The sequence below is a fragment of the Anopheles stephensi genome, chromosome 3 (assembly GCF_013141755.1).
Source record: "Anopheles stephensi strain Indian chromosome 3, UCI_ANSTEP_V1.0, whole genome shotgun sequence".
In the NCBI taxonomy this organism is placed as follows: Eukaryota; Metazoa; Arthropoda; class Insecta; order Diptera; family Culicidae; genus Anopheles; species Anopheles stephensi.
The window spans coordinates 84,900,394-84,919,719 of record NC_050203.1 but is presented as its reverse complement, the minus strand read 5'-3'; the positions used below and the strand labels follow the sequence as shown (position 1 = coordinate 84,919,719).

At 49.3% G+C, this 19,326-nt stretch overlaps 3 protein-coding genes across 9 annotated transcripts in view; 2 read left to right on the top strand and 1 right to left on the bottom strand.

Annotated features, from left to right (window-relative positions):
- LOC118513851 (nuclear receptor-binding protein) overlaps positions 1-5,193 on the top strand; it is a 52,105-nt gene extending 46,912 nt beyond the window's left edge. For all 6 annotated transcript variants that reach the window (XM_036060141.1, XM_036060136.1, XM_036060139.1 and 3 more), the window contains exon 12: positions 1,316-5,193. In XM_036060141.1, the coding sequence (XP_035916034.1) occupies positions 1,316-1,818 (503 nt within the window). In that variant the 3' untranslated portion in view covers positions 1,819-5,193. The remainder of the gene's footprint in view (positions 1-1,315) is intronic.
- Positions 5,194-6,096: 903 nt separating this feature from the next.
- Positions 6,097-13,539, top strand: LOC118513852 (mitochondrial Rho GTPase). 2 transcript variants are annotated; one of them, XM_036060143.1, is made up of 6 exons: positions 6,098-7,380; positions 7,471-7,676; positions 7,748-7,900; positions 7,970-9,165; positions 9,504-9,566; positions 12,696-13,539. In XM_036060143.1, exons 1-6 carry the CDS (start codon positions 7,182-7,184, stop codon positions 12,832-12,834), a joined length of 1,956 nt encoding a protein of 651 aa, XP_035916036.1. In that variant the 5' UTR covers positions 6,098-7,181; the 3' UTR covers positions 12,835-13,539. The 2 variants fall into 2 exon arrangements, with proteins under 2 accessions (XP_035916037.1, XP_035916036.1); XM_036060144.1 differs by lacking the exon at positions 9,504-9,566 and having other exon boundaries at positions 6,097-7,380.
- Positions 13,540-13,580: 41 nt separating this feature from the next.
- LOC118513850 (nuclear pore complex protein Nup154) lies at positions 13,581-19,083 on the bottom strand. Its single transcript, XM_036060135.1, has 6 exons — positions 18,792-19,083; positions 18,482-18,641; positions 18,334-18,410; positions 15,910-18,256; positions 14,248-15,841; positions 13,581-14,167 (listed from the first exon to the last, which is right to left on the bottom strand). The coding sequence occupies exons 1-6, from the start codon at positions 18,894-18,896 to the stop codon at positions 13,915-13,917; spliced, it is 4,536 nt and encodes a 1,511-aa protein (XP_035916028.1). The 5' UTR covers positions 18,897-19,083; the 3' UTR covers positions 13,581-13,914.
- Between the last annotated feature and the right edge of the window lie 243 nt (positions 19,084-19,326).

The following is a 19,326-nucleotide window of genomic DNA, read 5'->3' as shown; positions in this document are numbered from 1 at the left end:
AAGCATAACATTTTATGCGTGTTGTACTCAGTGTGGCGCAAGTAACGAACATTCGAAACAATAGCTAATAAATGTGCACAAGGCACCCAAAAAAAACGATCATTATAGTAGAACATTTATCGGATCGAGGCCGCGGGTGAACGGCAGAGTGAGCGAGTTTTAATGTAAGCGAATGCGAACCTTAATGTAACGGCAACACGCAGACACATATAGTGGCTAAATAGCAGAGAGGGACAGAGATGAAGAGGAAAAACAGGACACCTGGTAAACCCGTAAATAAAAGAGTGTGTGTTAAACATTATAAATTCGAAAATAAAACAAAACTACACGAAACCTTACCAATTGACGATGATGATGTAGTAGATGATGAGGACGATCAGTACGTTGAAAAAATGGAACATGACAGGGGGAAGGAAGGCCACACAAAAGCCACAGGATTAAGATAAACGTCCAAAATAGCTCTCTGTCCGCGCGACAGACACACACACACGACAAGGCAATGCGTGCGAGCGGGCGGGCCGGGCGGGCGAGCAATTGCCCCAACCAACCAGAGCCCGGAAGATATTATGGAAATACAAGAATATGACTATGTTTATATGTATTCTTTTGCAAACACTTATTTTATTATCCCACCACTCTTATCTCCTTCCGCCGTTCGTTTTGTTCGTTCGTGTTTTGGTTTTTGTCCTTTTTTCTCTTGTTTTCGCGCCGTGATTTGTTTGTTTGGGTCGGTTTTTTGTTTCATTCTGTTGATTATGTTCGCCTCTCGTGTTGTTCGTTCATTGTTCTAATTTTTGAAGTCCTTGTGTTCCCTTCTTCTCTTTCTTTTTCGTCTTCTTTTACTGTGTGTGTTTTTGTTTTGTCTACTAGCCTACACTTTCTTCAACTTTACTTGTCGTCTTTCGTGTGTTGTTGTTTCCCTTTTTATTTTTCCTTATCTTATACATCTGGGTATATAATTATATCTTTTTTCAGTGATTCTGCAGCAATCTACAACCTTTTTTATGTGTGTGTGTGTGTGTGTTTTTAAGAGTAGATAGTAGTTTTCTTATGGTTTATCTTAAGTTTTAGTTTACATTTTTTCAACATCAGAGGTCTTTGGAATCTTGGGAAACAATGCCCACAATCCCAAGACGAAGAAGCCTTACGAATAGTTCCCGTTAGATATAAGAATATGTTTTTAATAAGTACATCTGACCGTGATTACGGAAGAAAAAAACAATCTCTATAGTAAATACTAATTCGTTCCTTTTTCTTCTACATTTTTCTCTTGCATGCGAATTCCGCGAACGTTGGAAAAAACGTGTTTGGATAGGTTTGGAGCGTGGCTGGAAGGTAGCGGACACCGAATCCTCCTCCATCCTCTCGACGATGCCGGCCATCATGGAAACGTCCGGCATCAGCGTAAACAGCATGATGGACGGGGCCCTGTTCTCCGGTCATCTCGACGACGCCGAAGAGGCGCGGGAAAACGACGAAGAGCTGGAAGCGCTGGAACGTATGGTGGAGCTACGTCGCTTTAGCCGGGCGGATTACACACCGCCAACCGTTGCGCCGAACGACCACCGGGAGGAGTTGCTCGAAAACAATCCATCCGGAAATGGTTCTCCAGCAGCAGCATATCATCATCAACAGCAGCAGTACGGTGGGCGTCCGGTGGGGACGGACGAGAGTGCGGTGGATCCTGCCGCGGCGAACCCGATTTCAACCAACTCTACTTCCACCGGTGGCAGCGTCCCAGATGATGCCGAACCAACTCAACCTTCTAGTGAAATGTCCGTACCGTATGAGGCTACCGATAATGAGTATAATGATTAAGCAGTTCGATCCGATTTCGAGTGTAGTACAAACACACATTCTTGCGCTATCTTGTAACGACTCTGCACTGTGTACAATGTCCGCGGGTTGGGTTCAAAGCTAGGACACGCAGGACACGCACTTGCCTATTACCTGCGATGGGTAACTTAAGTCACAAAGTTAGTCAGGCCGGTTAGGCAAGGCAGAGAGACCGCAAAAGTTGCTCGTGGGCCTACCACTAAAAAGGGCACTATTTTCTTATTTTCTCTCCACCAAGCACCAGCGGCAGTGTGGTGAACGTTTCTTCTTTAGTATATCTTTTCCGTTTTTTTGTTACTTTGTTTGTATTTTCTAGCATTTTCTTCTGCACGGATGATAAGAATTAGAAAGAAAGCAAAACGAAACCGCAAACGGTGACCCGAAAAAGATGGTTCTAAACCGCAAAGCGAAAATCCCGGATCAAAAGCCCCGTATTCTATCCTACACAAGAACAGCAACAGCGCAGTATGAAAATTGAAACACAAACTGGCTGGCTGGCTAAATTTATAAACCACAATCGTAAGCTATCGTTTGTAGATATGTGCTGCTGCGTACCGTTTGGGCCGTACGTTGGTACGATAATAAACCTGTAAGGCTCCAACTCCACCTCAAAACAAAGCAGACGAAAAAAATAATACACACGCAGTATCGAAGCAGACAACCATCCCGAACCCCCGAGCAACCGAATCAATGTAGAGGAAGTAGGAGAAAACGCAAGTATTTAACTTAATCTCTTCAACTAACCATAGAGTCCCCGGCAGCGGAACAGAAAATTGGTCCGTTTTGTAGGCCCCCCCACCCCGGCTGGAACTCCTCACCGGGAGTATTTGTATCGCAAGCATGGAAATCACGATCGGACCAGGGTTTAAGTTGTGAAAAAATCGCATTTAAAAACTAATTCTGCTTTTGGCGTACGAATGCTACCTAATTGTGCGCCAAGTTTTGAAACAAACAATCCAGCGTAGCTGCTACGAAGGGTAGCAAACAGCTGATGTAGCTGATGTAGGAATGTATGCAGTGTTTCCCAGGTCATAAAGCAAATGTCCACTTGTTTAAAACGCTGCGAAATGTTTGGCGGGACTATACACATCCACAGTCAGTCCCATTATGAGCGTCACTGTCCATCAAACTGACGAATGATCTGGATCCGATGGAGGATGGTCATGTCACGAAAATGACACCAGGACTTCTGGGACGAGATGAGATCTCCAACTCAGTGCTTTGTTTTAAACCTGTGGCCACTTGTTGCGTGACCTGGAAAGAAACACCTGTCTACGCCACAACACAGTCAGCCAGGACATCCTTTCACCCGTCCTGACGTGGATGGTACGAGACATGGTGTATGTATGCGAGTGCAAATGTGAGTGTGTGTGTGTGTGCGTTGTAGTAAGTGTACAGAGACAAACACGGCATGAATGTGGGGAGAGGGAGGAGGTTGTCATTGAACACGTGCTAAAGTAGAAATGTATCGAGGAAGTGGTGTGCGTGTGTGTGCGTGTGTTTAGTGTGCTAAGAAAGTAAGAAGAAGCAAAGCATGTGGGGTTCCACGCAGAGCCTCCTACGTGGGGCTCTCCCAGGGCTGAAACGAACTGAACGCTGGAGGAACGATTGGACACGATGTGATAAACTCTATTTGTACTAAACCATTTAATGCTAACTTCATGTAGATCGCGCGTAGAACCATACTGCTAGAACCTGCTGTACGAGAGGCATAGAAAGAAAATGGCGAAGCAATGTTCGCTCCTTTTTGTACTATTCCGACCCTTTTTTAAAAATGGCGTCCGGGAAAGGATAATGGATGTACATACATATGGAATGGCAGGTTAAAAAATAGAGGAATGTCAGGCGTATACATAAATTTTAAAAACACGCGCAATGTCGTCGGAGGGATAGAAAGCTCGCCGCAGGCTCAACTAGTTGAAAGCCGTTATCCGAAATCCGTGTGAAGTATGATTCATTTCCCAGGAGCATGCGTTACCTTGACCAGCAGTAGTGAGCGCATTTACCATAATTACTTCTACCGCTTGTTTGCCCTAGAGAGCTGGACCGCCAAACTAGACCCCGAGCCTGGGTCCTGGGTGTGAGTTTTGATCCTTTATACCACCACGCCACACCAGGTTTAGAGCCGAATCGATGCTGATGGTGTGCAGTATGAGTTCATCCCTTGCGAACGTTTCTGATCTCTTGACGATGCTTCCAACAACAACCATTGCGTGTTGATTTTTTTACTTCTGCTTACCATTTAAAACGCCCTGTAGCACACCATCAGCGGGTAGGCTTCAATGTGCGAAGAAAATGTGAGGTTAACCGCTTCTAAGTATATGCGCGAACATACAAAAGGCTATCGCTTTCAGTGGACTAAGTGGAACACACACATTGGTAAGTGGGGTTAGAAAATAGGAATTAGGCTGTAAGCTCTATGTACACAGGTGTAGAACGGGGAAGTGGGGATTTAAAATCTCCGCCGTAATACTTAAATTAAAACGAAGACGGAACAAGAGTACTCTGCTCGGAGTGCGATCGTGATCGATGACACACACACACACTGTACCTTTAGGATCATCTAATCTTAAGGTGGGAGGTATATGGAGGCGAGAGTTGCACACCCTAGACGTTTGATCCCGCGTAAGCATATTGTCGTGAGCCCCTCGGAAGCTGCTGCTGAGTGTGTCCTGATATGCTAGACTAAAATGATTTGATTGCACTACGGTACGTTCGTTGCTACCGAGGGACAATTAAATAAAACTCTACCAATGCGTGATACTACAACAAAAAAAAAACTACTAAATGAAACGTGTGACGAGGATGAGAAGCGAAATCGGCAGTAGTGTAATGATGATAAAACTGGGATCGTAACCATATTACTATCTACTCCTCCTCGCACGGTGTGGTAACTCACCGTGCGGAACGACACGCGCCACGCAACTGTAATCAATTCTATTCAAAACTATAGACATTTAAATTGTACTTTAAAAACCGATACGTCAGCTTGCTTTTCGAAGTGCTATAAAGAGAGAGGACAAAGAGCGAAACAAACCGCGGACGGGCGGATAAAATTTTTCCAACCCTGTCGAAACAACCGTAAGAGAGTGGAAGTGCAAACGAATGGGATTTGAGATGGGGAAAATGCAACGCTTCCATCCTTTAGGGAGAAAGAACGAGCGTTTGGTCAAACATCGATACCGTGGGGACGTGTTGGCGTAGGTCAGTAATAAATTGTGTGAGGCAAAGGAGGAACGATCTGGTATTGCAAGCATAGAGGGAGGAGGAAAAATAATAAAAATGCCCAATACACGGGGCAATTAACGCTACACAACATTCGGCCATGAATGTTTGGAGGATGCATGTAGGTCGGAATTTGGCGGGGAGTTTTAATGCTTTTGCCTCGAGACAACAACATAGCGCGGGTTAAATGACTGTGTCCTTAGAAGATTCAACACGAAAGCACGCAGAAGAACAGCGCAATGGAAAGAAAAATATAAAAAAGGATTGTTGAGGTAAGTACAGTAGGTAATTGGCTCGCTAACCCGATTACAGCACATACGTTTTAACGCTGTATTCCTCCTTCATTTTCCTGGGGTATTCGCATCAGATAACCAGATCAGATCACGATCACTTAGCGCTGCTCCTTCGTCTATGACATCTTGTCTAAAAAGCCAAGGAGCACAAGGGGACTCGGTTGTCGGGGCCTAGTCCAATAAGTGTCGTCGGTTAAAATATCTGGTCTAGGGGCCTCGTCCAATGAGTCTCGTATAAGGGGCCTTGTTCATGAGGACCACATCTCTAGAGTATGGAGCCTCGTTCAAGAGAGGATCTCGTCTCTCGAGTATAGGATCTCGTCCAAGAATTCTAGCGTAAGTTGTCTCGGCCTAGGGTACCTCTGTTTGAGCTCTAAGTCCACTATGGGCTTGTCCAACGAACCTCGTCAGAGATGCCTTGTCTGATTAACGTAGACCAATGGCTGGCAGCTCGTCCAAAGTGTCTCGCCCACCAACAAATTTTGCCCAAGAAGACTAAGTTTTTTATCAATACGTGGCACAGGTCTTTCCAATTATTCCACTGTTTTCAATAATGTAACTATTTAACAGCTATGCAACTTAATCTCCACGTTTTTTAAGTTCTAGAAAAAATCTATCCAACAAATTCAATGCGAAATATGCTCACCCGGTTCAAATCCCACCTTCAAATTTGCCAGTAAGTTGTCGCTCCGTCAATATAAACGGCACGCACGCACACCAACGCACACACCGACTTTGACAGCAGATTATAAACAAAGTGTGTGAGAGATGGTGTGGAGAATGTGCACGTAAAATGGAAATGAAATAAGGGTCTCGAGCTCGTTACGCTATCAAATAAACGGTGTTTAGCGATAAAAAGCCGTCCCAGTGGTCATCGGCAAGCCGGCGCTGGCTCTGGTGAACTTATTTTCCCGGAAAAGTTCGGAAAAACTGAACGCCAACGCCATCCCCACGAGGGCATACTCGGTGGTGTAGTGATTTCGTAATGAAGAACAACAACAACAACAGCAGCAGCAGCAGCAACAACAGAAGTCACCACAAGAACATAACAACCAAAGCATAGCGTGGAAAATACTTGGCGGGGGAGTTCCCAGCATAGCAAGCATAGACCCAGCCTGCACGGTCGTTGCCGTCTCCCACGGCACGCTTTACCGCACCAGTTACAAATAGACCGGGCCGACCGGGGATGATGTGCAGCAGCGCAGCAGTGTGGCCTTAGTTTTATTACTTTTCCTCTTGTTTTTCGTGGGTGATAATTTCTGCACCACCAGCAGCAGTTTGCACGGGCCAGTGGTGTGGTGCATACATAATTCGATCGAAGAAAAGGGTTATAGCATAAACCGGTGCAAACAGCACACCAGTCAGAGTAGCAGGCGTTGCGTTCCGAGATCGTCATCACCATCATCCCCCCTAGCTAGGGGTTTTCTTTTTTTTCGGTCCGTCGGTGGGAAAAGTAACTGTATTTCGGGCGCAAAGCAACGCATGCTTTTGCTGTGTGCACTCTGCTAGAGGTAAACGCAACGGAACCCACATCTGCCAAACAACCCTCAAGGTAGCACACGTACAGAGGAGTCACCCCAAACTGTGATTTTTTTATTTTTATTATTCGCTAATCGATTGTGCAAGATTGCGTTAGTGCGCGCGTGTAGTGAGGAAGGTTGTGTGTGCGTGTGTGTGTGTACCACGCGCGACGCAGGTGACGAAATTGGCAGCAGGATACATTCAAGGAACTGCCGCAACGCTTCCGGTTCCGGTCAATGTTGCCAAAAACGGGCGTGAGGAAGGAGTAATAATTAAGCAAAACACACGCGGCCGCAGTAGCGAACGATGGTTGCCTGGATGGTGTCCCACAAGCGGCACGTCCGGATACTGCTGGTAGGCGATCAGGGTGTCGGCAAGACGTCCCTCATCCTTTCCCTCGTTAGCGAAGAGTTCCCGGAGGATGTACCGCTGAAGGCGGAAGAAATCACCATACCGGCGGATGTGACGCCCGAACAGGTTCCCACCAACATAGTCGACTATTCTGGTAAGTGGTAAATCGCGAGCGTGCGTGTGTGTGTGTGTATGCCCCGGGTGGAATGGCGCTTAATCATCGCTGCCGGTGAACCAATTTTAGCGGCCGAACAAACGGATGAAGCACTCGCAGAAGAAATTCGCAAGGCACACGTCGTCTGCATCGTTTACTCGGTGGACAGTGAGGAAACGCTGGATGGCATCACCGAACGATGGCTACCGATGGTGCAAAAGTGTTCCGAGATGGAGCGGAAGCCGGTGGTGCTCGTAGGCAACAAGATCGACCTGGTCGATTATTCTACTATCGATGTAAGCGATTTGCCTCCACAGTTTATTCGACGGGATTAATAAATGCGTTTTTTTGTTTCACCCCTTTCTAGCACGTCCTAACAATCATGGAAGATTACCCGGAAGTCGAGAGTTGTGTGGAATGTTCCGCCAAAACGCTGCACAACATTTCCGAGATGTTTTACTACGCGCAGAAGGCAGTTCTGCATCCAACCGCACCGCTGTACATAATGGAAGAGCAAGATGTGAGTGACCGTCTTCATAGAAAAGGGGATTTTTGTTAACTTTTCGCTTCCTTCAATGCCTCCCCGCAGCTAACCGAAGCTTGTAAAAAGGCACTCGTACGTATCTTCAAAGTGTGCGACATCGACGGCGATGGGCTGCTGAATGACTACGAGCTAAATCACTTCCAGCGCCGCTGCTTCAATGCACCGCTCCAGCCGCAGGTGCTGGACGAGGTGAAGGCGGTGCTCATGAAGAACACACCGGACGGCATCCGGGACGATTCGGTCACGCTCAGCGGCTTTCTCTTCCTGCACTGTCTGTTCATACAACGCGGCCGGAACGAAACGACCTGGGCCGTACTGCGCCGGTTCGGGTACAACGAAAGCCTAACGATGAGCGACGAATACTTACACCCGCCGGTAAAGATCCCTCCGGGCAGCAGCACCGAACTGTCGCACCGTGGCCAACAGTTTCTGGTGTCGCTGTTCGAGCGTAGCGATCGCGACGGTGACGGCGCACTGTCACCGGTCGAGTTCCAGAAGCTGTTCAGCGCCTGCCCCAGCCCACCGTTCTCCACCGACATCAAGCGCACGATACCGACGAACGAGAACGGGTGGCCCACGCTGCACGGCTGGCTTTGTCGCTGGAGCCTTATGACGCTGGTCGATGTGAACAAAACGCTCGAATACCTTGCCTATCTGGGTTTTAACGTGCACGAGAACGAATCACAGCTGGCGGCGATTCACGTCACGCGCGAACGGCGGATCGATCTGGCGAAAAAGCAAAACAGTCGCACCGTGTACATGTGCCACGTGATCGGTGCGAAGGAAGCGGCCAAAACGACCTTCTGCCGTGCGTTCCTAGCGCAGGACATGAAGCGGCTTACCGAGCGGGACATTCGCCACAGCAATCGGTACGCGATCAACACGGTGCAGGTGTACGGGCAGGAGAAGTATCTGGTGCTGCGGGACGTCGATGCGCGGCTCGTGCTGGATCCGCTGCAGCCGAGCGAGGTGAACTGTGACGTTGCGTGTCTGGTGTACGACGTCGGCAACCCGAAATCGTTCGAGTACATCGCCCGGATATACATCAAGTACTTTGCGGAGAGCAAGATTCCGGTGCTGATCGTCGGCACCAAGGCGGACCTGGAGGAGGTCCGGCAGGACTATCTGCTGCAGCCGCCCGACTTTTGCCACAAGTACAAACTGCTGCAGCCCCAGTTCTTTAGCGTGAAGCACAACAAGAAAGACATCTACACCAAGCTGGCAACGATGGCGGCTTTTCCGTGAGTATCCGTTGGCCTCCGTTCCGGGGGAGGGATGATGAGAAACCCCACCGTGTCGACACACACACACACACCAAAAACAATTCCCTTTCTTTGCCGGGATGTTTTCAAATCCTGGACAAGCAGTGAACATATTCTAGTAGAGCCCAAACTACTAACAGGTGAACTTGGATGCGTAAATTCCAATTCAATCTTTAAACCTCTCCACATGAACACGAACCCTTTTTTTGATCCACTATAAATAGGAAAAAACCTTCTAAATTTAATTAATTTCCTCTTTTATCTTCCCTTTCCTCTTATCCACTACACTGTGTAAATGTAATGCTACCGTAACTCAGTCGATTTCAAGCAGCGTGGATACTGTTTTATAAGCATAGATTGGTACAACTGTGGGAAACAACGTAAGTTTGGTCGTTTTTCTTCTTTTTTTTTGCTGTACAAAGCTGTTGCTCATGTGTATATGTAATAACAGTAACAATTAGATTATGATTTTGCTAACAATTATGTGTAGAATCTAGTAGCAGAGTTTAACAACTTTTCGTTTTAGTTTTACTACTAACCGTAACACGCTTTAAAACTTAACTCACTCACTCACAGTAGTACAGTAGTGGTTGGATAAAGCATTAGGACTAGCTTACTTACTTATCAGACGTTACAACCGCCGTCGTCTGCCAATCCATTATCCCGGCCGTTCTGGCGGACGCCCCAACGCCATCGCTCCATCTCAATTTGGGCCTTCCACGCCTCGCTCTGTCCGTGTGGACGGCCTAAAAGGGCTTTACGGGCTGGGTCTTCCGGTGTCATTCTCATGACATGACCAGCCCACCGAAGCTCGGCGAGTCTAATTCGCTGCACGATGGTATCCATTGTCCTTCCACACACATTCGGGGCCAAAAATCCTTCTGAGCATCTTCCTCTCGAACGCGGCTCGAAGAGGGCTTCATCAGTTATAGACAGAGTCCATGTCTCAGTGCCGTATGTGAGTGCTGGGACTATAAATGTTCGGAACAGTCCCCGCTTCGTCCGTCGCGACAGGTATTTAGAGTGGAGATGTTTCCAGCCAGCACCCGTGCGCGTAACTCAACATCAATGCTGTTGTCGGTTGGCTGACTTTTGACCCCAGATAGGTGAAGTTTTGGACGACTTCGAAGGTGCGGTCACCTATCTGTACATCACCCCGTGCGTAAATCAGTGTTTGTTAGCAGGGCTGCTGGTGGTGCCAGCCATGATTTTGGTTTTCCCCTCGTTAATCTTCAACCCGAGGTTCTGTGCCGCACGCTCGACCCTATGGTAAGCTTCTGCTACATAGGAGAGCCTCAAACCAATGATGTCTATGTCATCAGCGTATGCCAGAACTCTGGATTGACTTATAGAAGATGGTCCCCGAAGTTTCCACCTCCGACTCGCGGATGGCTCTCTCTAGCGCCAGGTTTAAAAGGAGACAGGCGAGCCCATCTCCCTGGCGCAGGCCCTTGGTGGTAGCAAAGGGCCCTGAGAGTTTTCCATCCACCTTCACCTGGCATGTGATGTTGGCCATTGTAATTCGTACAAGCCTGGTAAGCTTGGCCGGGATTCCAAAAGAGCTCGTTGCGTAGTACACTTTTACCCTGGCTATGCTGTCATAGGCGGCTTTGAAATCAATGAAGAGATGGTAGGAGTGGAGCTGTTGCTCCGCCATCTTCAGCCAAGATTTACCGCATCGTGAAGATCTGGTCGGTGGTTGATTTTCCATTTCGGAATCCTCTCTGATAGTTGCCAACTATCTCTTCGACGAATGGGACAAGTCGATCTTGTAATATTAGGGAGAAGATCTTGCAGGCGGTATTCAACACCGTAATACCCCTGTAGTTGCTGCACTCTAGCCTATCTCCCTTCTTGTATATGGGATAGATGATGCCAAGATTCCAATCACAAGGCATCGATTCGCTATCCCATACCTCAGTAATAATTTGATGAATTTCCTGTTCGAGTGCTGCACCACCGTTTTTGATCAGTTCGGCTACTATCCCGTCGGTGCCTGGTGCCTTGTTGTTCTTGAGCCGACGGATGGCCATTTGTGTTTCATCAATGCTAGGTGGCAGTAGTATGATATCATCTGCTAGTGGAGCCTCTAGCTGTTCGTTCGTTTGTTCAACAAAGTACTGAGAGCCCATTGCGAGAGGACCTCTGGCTGGTAACTGACCAGATCCCCATCCTTATTCAGACAGCAGCTCCCCTTAAGGTCTAAATTTATTTCGGCGACCTGCTATGTCCTGGTAAAACTTTCTTCCTGGTCCGTAACGCACTCTGATTTCTTGAAGTTCCCGCACCCGCTGCTCTTCCCAAAGTTGTTAGTTTGGTGCGGTGCACTCTTTTCTCCTCTCTCCTGAGCCGTGAGTTATTCCTCTGCGCATGCCCGCGTTCTATGCCGCTGCTGCATTATAGTCTACATTCTTCATCGAACCAGCCAAATCTGGTGGACGGAATTAGCATTAGCATTAGGCATTAGGACTAGCTTACAGTAATATGTTGGAAGTTTTTGGTTTAAGTCATAGCAATTGCAGTATGTGTTGGGAAGTCCTGATACTTCAAGCGGTAGAGGACACGTCTTGGTCGTAACATCACTATGAAGACGACTGTTTAAATAGTCCCTGATCGTCCAAAGCTGGTGGGCCGTCCGGTGGCCGAAGCGATAGTAGAGCCGGTCTTCACACGGCAGGACCCGGTGGTCAAATCCCATCCAGACCGCCGCCTTCGCCTACCCAATCGTAGGACTGGACTGACTTTGACTATCTACGGGTAAGATCAAGTCACAGAAAGCCAGAAATATGGCAGGCCGAAACCTCTCGAGGTTGTAGTGTGCCAATTAAGAAGACGAAGAAGATCATCCAAAGCCTAGACAAGTAAGTGTTTTTTTTTGGACACTTGACGTTGGTCTTCACCGGCCCCCAGCCCCAGTACACTGTTTGGGGATACCTCTTCTGACATGCATAACCAAACATTGGCTCTTTTTCCTCTTTGTCTTGGCCGAACGACCTCTTAGACCATGCCTGCCATTTCAGGTTTACTAGACTTATTGATACCAACGCAACTGGATAATCACTATGAGGGAAACTGCCTTGTGCAGAGCCTAAATGTTGGCTCTTATAAACTGAGTGTCTGACTAGCAGTTCTCGCAGTACAAATGGCCATATTTTCCAAAAAATTGCTTCATCTAAGGAAATCAGTTGTCCAAGAAATGCCTTGTCCTTCAAGGGTCCTCGAAGTCAAAGTTACTTTTTCGTCTGAATCTTCTGAACCAAGAGACCCAAGTCTTGGCTATTTTATCATCAGTTAAAAGTAAAAAAAGCGTTTAAAAAAAGAGAAAAATAGCCTCGTTTACTAAGTTTGTAAAATAATTTGAGGAGTGGACTAACCGTTAACCGCCTGACTAACTCCACATTCTGCATGTACTATTGCCTCCTTCGGTTTTGTTCCGGATTAAGATTCCGGCAATAAGACTATACTAAACCCTAACACCTGTCTCATTGCATCACTCTCTTGTTTTGCAGCCATCTGAAGCAATTCGGGCTTATGTCGAGCGATCCGCTGCTCTGGTGGAAGGCTGGTCTCGGCCTAGCAGCGGCAACGATTGTCGGCTTTTTCGTCGTGAAAGCGTTCCACGGTCCTGGTTCGACTGCAACACGATGAGGAGCGCAATGGGCGCGGACCGCACTCTCATCCCACAACTGTGTACATACATACGAATGTTCTCGCGTACAGACGGACGGAAGAACAGAACAAACAACCAAGAAAGGTACACTTAACACTTAAGCTCTATATACATAAACGTAGCAACTCCAGTTTGCACGGGGCAAAACACACAAACACACGAGCAATAAGCGATCGTTGTTGTGGTTTGTGAGTGGCTCTGCTACGCGCCAAATAGAATTACTTGTGTTTGCGAGCGGGAAAAGTAGTGCTTTTAGAAGCCAGTTTCATCAGCCGTTTGGCGATAAGGATAAAGGTAGTAAATGCAAACAAAAAGTATTGACTGGAACTTTGGACAAAATCTTCCACCCAAAAATCATCCCCCTTTCACATTTCGATTGAGTTGAGTGAATTTCCATTATGAAAACTGCTGTTGCAGCCCGTCTTCAGTCTTCGTCTTCAGCGCAGTCTGTGAAGCATGTACGTAATATATAGTAATTTACCCAGTGTACACCGAGAGAAGCTTTGTTCTGCTAGTAGAAAGTTGTGTTGTTTGCCTCGAAAAGGGACTACAACATTAGACACTAACCATACCGTAGTCAGTAGTTGCATGATGGCGGCGGCAGCAGCTACAACAGCAATTATTGTTTGAAAACGGTGAGACAAAACGAAGAGCCGACATTAAACTTAACATTCGTATAGAAATTCACACCGTTTCTACCGGCAGGTAATGGAAAGAAAATCGATTTACATTCTATACAACATTGACGTGTTTTATTCGGCAAACATTATCTAATATATGTTTTCGGGCTTTACCATTCCGTCGGTACCGTTCCGAGTACCATCATCATCCTTAACCGACAGCCACGATTAGAGGATGACGTTGACCAAAGTTGCTAACATTTTTCGTAAAAAAAAGGAAAACAAACAAAAATTGAAAAATATACCCAACACACACACACACGCACACACACGTTAATCGTCATGCTTCGGTCTGTTGATCGTTTGAGCGAGCGTGATTTTCCATCATTCTCGGCCGTTAACGGTCGGAAAGTGTAGTCAAACTGTTGCACATCGTTGTTACAAAATTCGCTGCAGCTTCGACTGCGTATCGCGGAACACATCGATCAGGGGCTGCGTGTCCGGTTTGGTGTAGAGGATGTTGAGCGCGGCCGAGATGAGGTCCTGCGATTTGGACATCACCTTTCGGCGATCCTTGAACGGGATCAGCTTCGGTTGGTTCACGATCAGCGATAGGAGGCCGGCGGTCGATCGAATCAGATACAGCTCATCGTTCTCCGTCACCCAGATGCGTTCGTTCATCGAGACGAGGCTGGGGGAAGGGGGGGGAAAATTGAAAAGAAAAGTCAATACATATGCTGCAACCAGGACAAAGGCCAGCTAGTAAGTTACCGGGAGTAAATGTTCAGCAGCTCCTCGATGTCCAGGTTCATCTCGATCAACGCATCCGGTACGGGCGAGCTGTGCATCCCCAGCCGGAAGCAACGGATCTCCACCTCGCGCACAATGAACGCGAGCGGAAAACAGCACCCGGAGCTATCGTACTCCAGCGCCAAACTTTTCACCTTCGCCAGCAACCGCCGACAGCGCTCGGCACAGCTGTCGCGCCCCTGCAGCTCCCGGTCGAGAATGTGCGTCCACACGGACTCGATCAGCAGTGGATCGTTATGGTGCGAGCAGTTCAGTATCGTCAGCTTACACTCCCACAGCTCGTACTGTTCGGCAAAGTCAGAGTAGAGCTGCGTCAGGTTGTAGAGGTTGGAATCGAGCAGCTTCAGCGCATCGTACCGTTCGTCGGTGTGGTGCGTCAGCAGGGCAAGTGCATCGTACACCTGGCGCTGGATTTGTGCCACCTCGAGCTTATCCTCCAGATCCTTCAGCAGCACGCCGTTGTGCGCGGAAAAGCCAACCGACTCGGAGCGCATGCACATCACCGCCCGGGCAAGATACTCGATGCGCTGCTGCAGGTTAATGCTGTCGCTGGCCACGTTGGCGAGCTTGTCAAGAATGCGGGCAGCGGCCGCATGCTGCCCGTTACGCTCGTGGTACTTCCAGAGCAGGTCGGCGAGCACGAGGTTTTCCGGCGTGCGGGCCATCGCCCGGCTCAGGAACACACCGAGCGACGGTTCGGTGATTTCGAGCAGCTCCGCAAACAAATCCTTCGACAGCAACCACTCGTAGAGGGCGATGTGGAGCAGCGGGTCGGTGCTCTGCAGCGCCTGGCCGATGATCTGCAGCACCTCCTGATTGCCGGCCGCACGATCCTGCAGCAGCTCGTCGTCTTCGAGCGATGGGTAGATACTGTCCGGTTTCGGTTGTTGTGCACCACCGCCGCCGCCGTTGCCGCCGCCGCCGCCGCCAGCTCCACCCCCACCGTTCCCACCGGCCGTATCGTACACGTAGTCCAGCATCACCTTCACCTCCTTGTACCAGCTCATCCGGTTCTGGAACGCGACGAACCCTTCCTGATTGTCCATCGCCTCGTTATTGCGGTAGAACAGCAGCCCGGCCTCGTTGGGATCACTTTTCGCCGCACACACGGTGCAAAGCTCGATCACGCCGGTGTAAAAGCCGGCCGAAACAAACTGCTGGCAGAGCGCGCCGAGCGGCAAATTTGGTGCGGCACTCTTGCACAGCTGCAGCGCCGTTCGGAGCCGTTCCTCTTTCTTGTCGCGATCGGTACAGCCGCGGGACAGCAACAGAATTTCCGTTGCCTTGTGCGAAACGGCATCCTCCTGGCGGTACAGCGTTGGGCACACTTCGCGCAGCTTGGACGAAATCGAACCGACGCTTGCATTGTCCGCCAGGTACGAGTTGATGAGCGTCACTATCAGCAGTCCGCAGACGTCGATGCGCGATAGGATGAGATCGCGGAAGGTGCACCCTTGCAGCACGCTTTGCTCCTCCTTAGTTAGCTTCCCGACCAACAGATGGCACTGGTGTTCGCAGATCACCTTCCACAGCCCGATTACTTCGCACGCTTGCTCTTCAAGTGGGGGAAAACGGAATGTTAATTTGACCGATGATAGTGGATCGAAACGACGAAATACTTACTTATTAGCCGCACTAACGCTTCGAGTGATTTCCGCTCCTCGACCAGTGCCTCTTCGGTGCAGTGCTTCTGCGACACGACTGCGGCATTTCCCTGCGGATAGCCGTATCCAGCGCCACCTATGCTGTAGCCTGGCTGGGACGATAGCACACTGCTGCCGAATCCAGCTCCTCGATCGGTGGAGCCGTGTAACAGCCCCGATTGTCCTTGCGAAAATGCCGATCCGAGGCTGCCCACGTTTGGCTTCAGCGACGTCCCATTGCTACGACCGCCGCCACCGGTATAGCCGAGCAGATTGCTCACCGTCACATTCTCCAGGAACCGTCTGATGGCGTACAAATCCTCCAGCAGCACGACGCAATCCTGCTGCGAAATCGTCGAGTAAAGGCGCTCGTCCACGCACGGCTTGCGCCATATGCACCGCAACATCCGGCTCATGTACAGATACAGCCCGGCATGTTTGGCGGAGTAGTGAAACAGCGACGCATCGACCGTTTCGTTGTTGTTGTTTACGTTCGCTGCACCGTACACCGAGGGATGCTGCTGTTGCTGTTGCTGCTGGCGCAGCACGGGAGACACCATGCCGCCACGGCCACCGCTGCCGGGTGTCGAGTACGGTGTGGAAGACGCGAACAACCTGCCACTCGGGCCAAGGAAGTTTGCATTATGATGGTGGTGCTGCTGCTGCACGCTCGAATCCATCGCTCCGTAGCCGCCTCCGCCGGCGATGGGCGAGCTAAACCCTAGCTGCCGGTTGTCGCTTACGATCGGTGCATCAAAGTACGGTTCGCCGCCGTAAAGTATGAACGACTGCGTTGCCCAATCTCCAACCTCCGTACCACGGAACGATTCGCGACAGGCGAGCAGAAGCGCCGTCGCACACGCTTCCGGTTCCGTTTGCTTGCTAAAGTACATCTTGACCGCCTCGTTGTGTGGCCCGTGGCAACCGACGAGCAGTTGCTGAAGGATGTCCACCGATTGCAGGATCGACACGATGTGCACGCCTTGGTTCGTGAGGAGTGCCACCTTGCGGGGATTCTGTGCCTTCCGGAGCGGTGTTGTGATGGAGACGCGATCTTTCCTCATCACGTCAGCGATGGCCCATACCTGCCCGTCCAGTGGCATGTACGTGGTGGACTCGACCAGGTTGTGCTGCGACTGGAACTGCTCCGAGCTGAGACAGGTGAGCAAATCTTGGTCCTGCTGCTGGCGCGATATCATCAGCAACGACCCCTGTATGTAGTGGGCCGAATGGACCAGCTTTGGTTTCGTTAGGAGCAAATTCCCGGTGATGCCGGGTGGGACGCGAACGTGGAGTAGGTACAGTCCCTGTGGTTTACCTTGCGGCGGTTCCGGAAGGTTGGCATTTTGTTGGAATTCTTGGTTAGGTGAAGCACCCAGCTGTTGCTGCGGCGACGGTTGAGACGGTTGCTGTGGCTGATGCGGCTGGTGCTGTTGATGCATTTGTTGTTGCTGCTGCTGCTGCTGTTGTAGTTGAAGCTGCTGTTGTTGCTGCTGGAACAATGATTGCTGTTGCTGCAGCTGCTGCTGCTGCAACAGTTGCTGCTGTTGAATGTAAAATCCGTGCAGATGTAGTGGCACGGTGGAGAAATAGAAGCGCACACCACTCTCCGCTATCGCCACCAGATGCAAACTGGACGAATCGTCCAACGTTAGTGGACAGATGGCGGTGATGGGATGAAACACGGCCGTATCGATCGTGCGTAAAATCATCGATGCGCTCGAGATGATTTCCTTGTACGACAGTCGGGCGATGCGCCTAGTGCTTCCGGCATCCTTGCCCAAATCCCACGCCTCGATCGAACCCTTCGACATGAGCACGTACAGCAGGTTGCGCGTGTTGTCCACCGTAATCTTTTCTACCGAATCCGTTTCACTAAAAATTTTAAATATTCCCGGCACTAGGTGCGACATCAGCCCCTGCGAGTGGTTGATCTTGCGGCACCGCTTTCCGAACCAGTTCGATTCGGCCTGATAGCTCACCTCGTACAGGCAACCGTCCCGCCCGCCGAGAAAAATTCTCCCATCGTCCGTACCCTGCACGCACATGATGGCAACGTTGTCCGTGTTTAGCACGAAGATGGGCGTGTGCATTAGCTGCATCTCCTCACTGTTCTGCCCGGACAGGCTGCGGTTCGGTGTGCCATTGTTTGCGTCTCCGAACGTCACACCGAGGACGACGATTTCGATCGGAGTGGTAAGGATAAGCAGATACTTCACATCCGCTACAAACAGGCCCGGTTTGGGTGTTACTAATCCCACGCTTATAATCACCTGCGAAAGCCCATCAAAGTAGGCAACATCGCGTGCATTTTCGTAGGTCCATATCTAGAAAAACAAAGAAGGATGCACATTATTCCGTTGGTCTGTCTAGTTTGCCGTGCATCAAGAGCCACCACGCTTACGTATAAATCCGTATCGATTGTAAGCCACGCACGACCTATCTCCGGAAACAGGCCCATCATACAGTGGCATTTTATGTCTAGGAAAAAGAAGAAACAAAACAACGTAAATCCGACCGCCGGTTTCCAATATGTGGATGAGAAAACTTACGATTAAAATGTTCCATTATTTCCGACGGTATGGGAACCTTGTTCACCGTGCATAGCTGGTTCAGGTCCTTGAAGCCCATCGACAGATTGCTAAGCTGCTGATAATCGAAATCGCTCAACCCGCTTGCGGTCGGCGTGCCGGCTTGCGTTACCCCCGTCAGCTAGCGCACCGCATGGTAAGAAAAGGTGTGTAATTGAGAAGATAAACATTGCACAACTAGCACAACGCAGCCGATTCCGACAGAAAAGGGATAGAAAGTAATGACCAATTGGGATGCGGTGATCCGTCTCAATTGGCTCAAACTCGTTACCTCCAGTAAACCCGGCACATCCACATCAATCAACCCATGGCGTTCCAGCGTATTGCCGGCAGACTGAAGTGCCTCCAAGGAAACAGTCGGTAGTTGTTCACCCATGGTGGCCGCAAGTGAGCGCCTGTTTGGAGAAATCCTTGCGCGTTCGATTCCGCTGTTTCACCGTTCGCCAACGCACGCACGCCCTGGATGATAGGAATTCCACTTTTTGCTTATTTTTTAGAGAATCCCGCAGCAAACGGCGCTAAAAATTGATTGACGCTTGCGGCCGAAGTAAATAGAGGGAAGGTTGGCTCATTGCCCGCTTGACAGTGACACACGTCGTTGACAGTTTGATGTTTATACGCTGTGGTTCGCGTGTCCGAATGTGAAATATTTGAAATTTCGCTTTTGGACATGAGTGCGCACCGATTTGCACCGTGTTCATGCAATTAAAAAATTTATTAATTATTTAGATTAATTATCAAAGTATTTAACACAATAGCAGAACGTTAAAATAGCGGTGAATAGTGAGGTAAATATTACTGTGAAA